This window comes from Quercus robur, chromosome 9, assembly GCF_932294415.1.
Source record: "Quercus robur chromosome 9, dhQueRobu3.1, whole genome shotgun sequence".
Classification (NCBI taxonomy): Eukaryota; Viridiplantae; Streptophyta; class Magnoliopsida; order Fagales; family Fagaceae; genus Quercus; species Quercus robur.
The window spans coordinates 51,305,842-51,314,449 of NC_065542.1; the positions used below are offsets into that span (position 1 = coordinate 51,305,842).

The 8,608-nt window shown below is 32.1% G+C and overlaps 1 protein-coding gene across 1 annotated transcript; it reads right to left on the reverse strand.

Annotated features, from left to right (window-relative positions):
* Positions 1 to 4,573: 4,573 nt before the first annotated feature.
* LOC126698975 (U-box domain-containing protein 9) lies at positions 4,574 to 8,251 on the reverse strand. The gene is made up of 2 exons (XM_050396521.1): positions 7,714 to 8,251; positions 4,574 to 6,098 (listed from the first exon to the last, which is right to left on the reverse strand). The coding sequence occupies exons 1-2, from the start codon at positions 8,008 to 8,010 to the stop codon at positions 5,013 to 5,015; spliced, it is 1,383 nt and encodes a 460-aa protein (XP_050252478.1). The 5' UTR covers positions 8,011 to 8,251; the 3' UTR covers positions 4,574 to 5,012.
* Positions 8,252 to 8,608: the final 357 nt, after the last annotated feature.

Below are 8,608 nucleotides of genomic sequence, written 5' to 3' on the forward strand. Positions count from 1 at the left end.
TATTTTACGGGTGTTTTGGGTTATTTATGGTCACAGGGGAAAAGCATTTCAGTTGACTAAATTTACTAGTTCAACCAAACACTCAAGTTTTACGAAAAAGCATTTCCAGAAGTAATTTGAAGCTAAAACAAACACAGCCTTAATATTATCTGTTTGTCACTACTGTTATTAAACTATTATTTCTTTGTGTTTTTTATTACCTTTTCAAATCATCTCTTTTTGGGTATGTGAATAAATATGTATTAAACAATAGATTTGCATGTGAATAAAAACTATATATATTTATATGATTACTGAAGAAACAATCTAAATTTATATAAGTTTATATGAACTGATGTCAGTGATTTTTGAATTTTATTGTGCAAAATTTACCACTTATGTTATTATACATGGATTGATATGAGTGCCCTAATAATTGTAAGTTTGTAACAAGCAAGATGAGTTTCGTATGTGTAATATAGTTTACCGACTTGGTGCATGGACGAAAGAATAATGGGTTATAGTTTATAAACCTATACTACACCCTTTGTAAACTATATTTCATTTATATTTCCAATTAAAATAATTTATTTTCTAAGTAATTAGTAAGAAATAAGCCAAGAGAACTCATGACTGGCATGGCGGATAACTAATAGAGTGGGGAGAGTCCATGAAGGCCTTTTGAAGTTTATAGGGGTCTTTGAGCTTGTATGAATTTGTTCAAGTATTCTTAAGGCAAAATTTATCCAGAATTTTAACATCTAGAAAAATTGGTGTAAAATGAGAGGAATGTCCTCTATTTATTGTGATTTTTCATGATGATTTCCACTTTAAATTGATCTCCTTGAGGATAAGTAATAGATTCTTATTGATACAAAATCAAAGAGTCCTAGAATATCTAACAATTTTTTGACTTTAGACAATTAGGATATCTAACAAGTTGGACAATTGATACATTTTGTAACAACTCTGTGGATACCTTTTGTAACTAAAGAAGCCACACAAACTTGTTAGATTCTATATTTGTATTTTGATTAGCTTCTAGTCTAACACAAATTATATTTGAAAATGATGAATATTTTAAATGTAATGGTAAAGTTCATTTCTATCAACCGTGAACTATGCAATATTTAAGAACCAAGAACTAAGTATGATTCATCAAGAATAAAGAACAAAATAACCTCAAATCACTATCAACACCATCCTTCTCTATTCATAGCTTAAAACACCTAAAAAATAAAAATTCTTTCCAAAAAGACTCACATATATCATTTCACTTAAAACTCTCTCAAACAAAAGACAAAACTTAACATTAAGGGTCTGTTTGGATTGAGGGGAGAAGGAGGGTGAGTAAAGAGGAGTAGAGTAGAGTTGACTGAAAATCGGCTAATTTTGGATTAAATCTACTCTACTCTACTCCTTCTCCCTCCCCCTCAATCCAATGGACCACAAGGGAACCGAGATATTTTATATCCCTAAATAACAAATCTAAAGGCAGAAATATGACCATAGGTCGGACAAATGGAGAGATTGATAAAGAGGGTATAGTCATTAGTCACCTTCATATATCTATTTGCCACTATGTTTTTTGAAAGTACTAACAGCATGACATGTGGGTTATAATGGGCTCTTAGAATATAAGATTGAGCTATATGGGCTTCTTAAGAATACGATCCATAATAAAGGCCCTCTTTGATGACAGTACTCAAAATCAACTTTGGTCTGAGAAAAACTCCTTAACCGAGCTGGGTTTCAACCTTGGCTAGTCTGGACACGAGTGAAAAGAAACTTGGCTGGACTACGGGCCTCTATCATATCAACCAACAAGTTGTTACTACCACAACGAATCCCCACAAATGCAATTTTATATCTTTGAAAATTTTACATATGTTGTGGCCATCTTTTCTCTACTTAAGAATCATGCGAAAGCAAGGTTTATAAATGTGCATAAAGTAAGATAAAAGAAGCAATGAAAACCTAGTTTGAAAATTTAGAAAACACCTTTCCATGATCTTACCGGAGCGAGTGTTGAGTGAGATATAGGCAAAGTTTTAAGTTGATTTAATGATTTGCTCGAGTGCATTTCCTTTCTTGCTTGAGTGAATTTGTCCTGTTCGCTTAAACGAGAATCACCTTCACTCGAGCAAGCTTCTTCAGGAGTTTCAGTACAATTTTTTTTTTTTTTTTTTTTTTTTTGATGCATTCAGTACAATTTTTAACCATGGTTTTACATTGAATAAATTATTCCAAGAGACTTGAATTGGATCACAACTAACGTCATAGAATGGGCTACCAAAATCCTATCAAATATTGTTGAGAAAATTATGGACGATCTCATTGAAATCAAATTTGATTATTGGAACTTAGGAGTCTCTAGATCCCATCATGTTATTGGGAAGCAACTCACCAAAGTCCATTGATTTAAGGTTGAATGATATTCAATTATCAATTTTTGTTTGATAGATGATCAAAAGTGCATGAAGATCAAAAAAAAAAAAAAAAGGAAAAAAAAAAAAGAGATTAACTCATCAATTGGTGGATTACAAGTTTCGAAAGAAGATTTTAGGCTTTTTTGGATCTATGGCCGATACAAAGTAGCAGCCAAAAATTGTATCTACCTTTCAAGATATTATGCATGGATCAGATACATCATGTCAAATTCAAAGTGTTTGAAATATTTAATTTTTTTGGTATGGAAGATTCTAAGAGTTTTGGAAGTTAATTCGAGGACAAGTTGATTCTAATTTCTAAGGGAAAGAGTTTAGCATTGAACATCATATGTGGTTGGAATAAAATTTCTTTTAAATATCGGTAATTTTTAAAAAATTTAATAGAGTATTGATGGCAATTGGTCAAATAAAGTGGGTTCTCCGACCTAGTATGATGCTACAGTAAAAGTTTGGGATTTTTTATTTATTTATTTAAATTGCCAAAATACTGGTATTATTAATTTTATTTACACAAATTAGGTCTCTGAAGAAATTTAGTTGGTGTTTTGGTTTCTAAATGTATTTTGGATGGTCCAAACTTTTCTTTTTTTTAATAGAGAAAGGAAGGTTCAAACTTAAAGCTATGTGATATCAACAATTTAAAATGTTATATAGTATTTTAATATGGAATTTAAATTCTAGAAGATTCTTTATGAAACCTTTTATATTTATTAATTCCATTGGAATCTTGTCATGTCATATTTTCTTCAAATAATAGAATAGATCTTTTTTTATACAAGATAGAAATTTTACTCTAATCTAATTTAAGTGTATATGTGTGTGAAACTCACTTCTAGAGACTTGAACCCCAACTCTTGCCCTCCACACTTCACAAACATTTATATTTGTGGAGTAACCATTGCATTAGGGGTGCATGATGGTCAAATAATAAAATAGATAATTTCATATACGAATACAATCATAATAAATGGTAATTAATAACTATTATAATTATAAATTTTCATATTTTAGTGAAAATTTTCTCAAAGTATTTTCTGATGTTTAATTGGATTTTACTTATGAGTTAAAGAAATTTTCTAAATTTAATTGCATACTTGAGCTTCTTCAACTTTCACGTTGTGTCATGAAAAGTTAACGGAGTCTTAAGGTCATTGGTTTAAAAAATAGTGTTAGAAATTTTTTATGGAAAAAGAAAAAAATAATTTTTTTTACAATTATTTATATTTTTCATAAAAGTGGTATAAAAAATTTTCAAAAATAGTCTATTAACAAATGTCCTTAGGGCATCTGTTAAGTAAACTCAGTTCCCAAGAGAAAAGTTAATGAATGTCATAAGGAGTGATTTGATTCGCCATGATGAATCCTTGATGTGATACACATTACCTTAATATGATATTAAGATGTTTGGTTCATTTAATTTTTTTTTCTAATATTACCGTAATCTAAGATTATAAAATATATCACATCACATTCTCTAAAAAAAAGTTTTTATGAGGAAAAAAAAAAAAACTTCAATAATTTTTTATGATAAAAAAAATTAGAAATTATTTTTTATGAGAAAAAAAATTAGAAATTATTTTTAAAAACTTTTTATGAGAAAAAAAAGTAATTAATTTTTTTGACAATTTTTTATATTTTTTATAAAAGTGACATCAAAACTTTCCTAAAATAGTCTATTAAAAAATTTCCTAAGAGCCGTTATTAAGGTTAAGCGGACCCAATTAACAAAGAATAATGCTACAGCCACAAACTATTTTACAACATTTTTACAAAATGTTGATGTAGCCAATTTCTTATTGGTTTTCATCTAGACTTATCATTAATATCACTTTTTCACTTACCAATAAACACTCACTACATAAACCATTTTGCAATCACAACAAAACAATCCAAAAGGCAAAATCTTATAAATAGAGCTTCATTTGTATTTATTCACAGAATCACAGTAACAAATTCATGAAGCACTTACCAAAATCTTTAAAAGAAAAAAAAAAAAAAAAAAAAAGAAAAAAAAAGAAAAAAAAAATGAAAAAGAAAAAGAAAGACATCATGATCCTGCAATTGAAATTCCAGACAGAATGAGAATTAACAATACCAAATGAACCATTTTGCAATCACAGCAAAACAATGCAAAAGGCAGAATCTTATAAATAAAAGCTTCATTTGTATTTATTCACAGAACCACAGTAACAAACTCATGAACCACTTACCAAAATCTTTAAAAGAAAAAAAAAAAAAAAAAGAAAAAGAAAGACATCATGAACCTACAGTTGAAATTCCAGACAGAACGAGAATATACACAAGGGCAATTGAGAAAGATCCACACAAGGCCTGAGAGCAGCGTTAAGGACCATAAACAGCTGGAAATATATGCAGAATTTACAAAGTAATGCATTCTTTTGTGGTGCACAACGTAAAATTATTAGATACTCCCAGAGTATAATGTCATGGCACTCTTTTCTCTTACTTAAATGGTGGATTCTGCCATAAATTTAATTACTAGAATCCACAATTACGTGAGAGGAGAGAGTACAATGACATTGTACTCTTGAATTACTGAATACTTGTGCACAAGCGAGTTGATCATGAAGTATGCATTATATTAACAACCCTGTTCAGTCTCTCAAGAATGCTGCTGGCCTTTCTCTTGGCTCTTGAAGTTCCATTCTTAGCAAGATCAGAGATGGTTCCATAGGTGTTCTCTTCTTCTCTCATTTCCTTCCACTTAGTTCGATCATTCAAACAGATAGAGTGGAGGATCGCAATGCAATTCTCCTTGTTCCGTCCACAACTGCTCTCTCTAATAATGCTAAGCAAGCAAGGAACAGCTCCAACTTCTCCCATTTCTTCAATGGCCTTTGGATGGTTTGAGAGCATTGCAAGGATAGCCAACAACTCATCCACATGCATACGGTCCATGATCTTTATCAGAATCACTCTCACTGCACCATCCCGCACAGCTCTAGATCTGTTCTCATGGATCATGCATAGGCTAAAGATTGCTGAAGCAACATCTTTCATAGCTAAAGGATGTCCCTCTTCTAATAGGTCAATGAGTGGTTTTAGTGCACCAGATTTCCCAATAAGTGCCTTGTTTGAATCAAGAGCTGACAAAGTGAAAAGGGTTGCAGCAGCATTGGTCCTTGTCTCAATGGTTCCTGACCTCAATGCTTCTGTAAGTAGAGGAATTACCTTTGGAGTTTCAGCAACAAGCTTTTTGTTGCTGTCATGGATTGAGAGATTCAAGAGTGTCGTGATCACGTCTTCTTGGAGATCTGGGTGAATACTGGTTTGAGATTTGTTTTCAGAAAAAGGATTGAGCAATTGAGGAATGGCATCTAAAGACTCACCAAAGAGTGCCCGGAATGAGGGCATCCTCTTTGTCAACAGCCGAAGCTCTTTTGCAGCTTTTTTTTGTTCAGTAGGTGTCAAAGACATCTTCTCCAGCAAAGAAAGAAAATGGTCACGAACTGCATCTGTTACCCCTTCATCATTAATATTGTGAACAGAATCTGACAATTCAATGCCCCGGCTTCTACACCACTGAGATATCACTCCTCGGACTAAGTGATTTGGAGTAAGAATTGTGTGAGGGAGAACTTGTTGGGTTAGAGGGCATGTCCGGTTGCCAGCGTTTAGCCATTTCTGAATGAAGGGTCTATCATATGTCTGCACAATGAAATCAAAACAAATTAAAAACCACAAAACAACACAAGAAGTATGGTTTGACAAAAGACGAAGAATGTGTGAATGACAGCACTGCCAATTTCCTAGCTAAACTAATTTCTTTCACATATAGGCCCAGTTTCAGGATCATAACAAATCCAAACAGCATTTGGTACAAACAAAGGAGCTCAGATCCATTAAGTATGGTTTGAAAAAGGATGCCAAATAAATGGATTAAAGCATTACCAATTTTACTGAATGTCAAAACAAAGCAAAACAGCAATTGGTACAAAGTGCAAACAAGATGCTCAGATCAGAAGAGTTTAACACCAGTGAATTATGACAAAGACTCAAAATTTTTATCATGATTAATTTTGTATCTAAAACTGCACCACCAGTTACTCAAAGAATTATGAATTCTCAACATGTTTTTTTTTTTTGTTGTTGAATTTTCTACTGCACTTATCCAGGAAAACTAATCAGATTCATCATTCTGACATGCTTGTCTTCAACAAAACTTAGAAAGTAACACAGGAGGAGAACAACTAATGTAGGAGTATAAAATTTCAAAAATTCATGTCTCCATCAAACATGTGCTACCTTGATATTCATTTTTCAGTGACAGTGCATAAATGATAAAACACAGTACTTCCATAAAGCAACCACCAGAAATTCAACCTCCTGATAGTAGTAAAGAAGAGAAACTAACAGTAAATTACATTGCATACCTCGAAATTTTAGATTGCTTCTTTTGATTTTCAAGAAGATAAGAGGGAAAAAATAAAACAAAGGGAAAAGAAACTCACTTAAACTACGCAACAGCAAAACTAAAGTATGGATTTGTTTGTAATTTCTTTTCTTTGTCCCATAGTTTCTTGGCCACCAAACAGAGCAAAGAACAAACAAAAGCAGCACAATGAATCCAAATCCAAAATTCAGAGATTGAAAGATAATTAAAACGATCCATGAACTACGAAATTAAAAAACAAAAATCCAGAAAAAGAATTACTATCCACTTCACAACACCCCCCCCCCCCCCCCCCCCCTCCCCCTCCAAAAAAAACCACTCTCCATTTGATTGCCTACAAAACAAAGGAAAACAAAATTAGACGCCAAGATTTATCCCTTTTAGTTTTAGCACCTTATCTTAATTGGGTTTGTAAAATATGCAAAACCCACCTCAATTATCCCATAATTAAATCTCAAATTAGTAAATTACTGCTTATCTGTCCTTTTAAAAGAAAAAAAAAAAATTATCAGTGGAAAATATTATCTGTCATTTCCTAGCCCCCAAAAATTCGTGAAAAAAAAATTAAAAAAAAAAAAACAAGAAGTCCATTTCAATTTTAATTCACACTCCATTTGGTTTCCTAAAAAACAGAGGAAAAGAAACTTAGATGTTAAAAGTTTTAGCCTTATAGCCCTTTATGTCAATTGGGTTTGCAAAATATTCAAAACCCACCTCAATTATCCCATAATTAAACCAAAAAAAACTCTTAAATTACTGCTTATCTCTGATTTCCCACCTCCTTAAAAAATCATTTGAAGTTTATTTTTATTACAATTTCCCAGAAACCAAACAGAGCAAAATAACATTGTGATATAGATATATACCAACCTGGCCTGTGGCAAGCATAACAGGATCTCTCATCAATTCCTTGGACAAAGGGCAACGAAACTCCTCAGGACACGTCAAAGAGTCAAGAAGCTTCACCGAGAGCGAACGCTGGTTCCTCCTCTGCTTCAATTCCTTCAAAGCACAAAGCTTTTCCTTAGCCTCATCAATGCTTTCAATGCTACAATCCTCATCATCATCAACTATAGCCTTCACCAATCTCTGCAACTCTTTCTTCAACTCTGTCACTTTCGCCATCACAGTCGGATCAGAAGAATCATTCACCTCTGTCTTAGCCATTAATTAAATTAATAATCAATGGCTTTTCTTTTCTTTCTTTTTTGTTACCAGCTATCACACTCACAACTACAAATGAATCGGAATGCTCTGTTCCATTCCATTCTCTGTTGTTTTGTTTTGTATTTGTGTTTGTGTTTCTCTGTCTACGTGTCTCTGTCTCTCCAAGCTGTGTGCTTGTTTTGTTTCTCTTCTCTGCTGCTTTCTATTTGCAGTAAAATTTCTATGAAACTCATTTATTTGAGGTTACCCCACTTTTCTTAATTCTTATCATATAAGTTTCACCTGACTATTATTCGTAGTAATATTTTGCCACGTCTAACATGAAAAAAATAAAAATAAAATAAAAATAATTGGGACCCAATTTTCTAGCCTAAAATGTCCTGCTTTAAATAATCTTTCACGTGTGTTTTTAATTGGATTAAGATTTCAATATAAATCTCAAAAAAGATTTCAATATCCTAGATCCTTGATTAGCCCAAAAAAGATTTTTTTTTTCGGCTTTCTAAAAATGGATTATTTAGAAAGGTTGTAGTTGGATTAAGGTTTTGTAGAACTTTGTTATAAATTTTGCTGTAGCTAATTTGAGCGGTGGACAAAC

Excerpts from the sequence above, each read along its gene's own strand:
- LOC126698975 (XM_050396521.1), bottom strand. The coding sequence starts at position 8,010 with ATGGCTAAGACAGAGGTGAATGATTCTTCTGATCCGACTGTGATGGCG. Across the intron at positions 6,099-7,713 it reads TTATGCTTGCCACAGGCCAG|ACATATGATAGACCCTTCAT; the intron begins GTTGGTATATAT and ends TTCATTGTGCAG.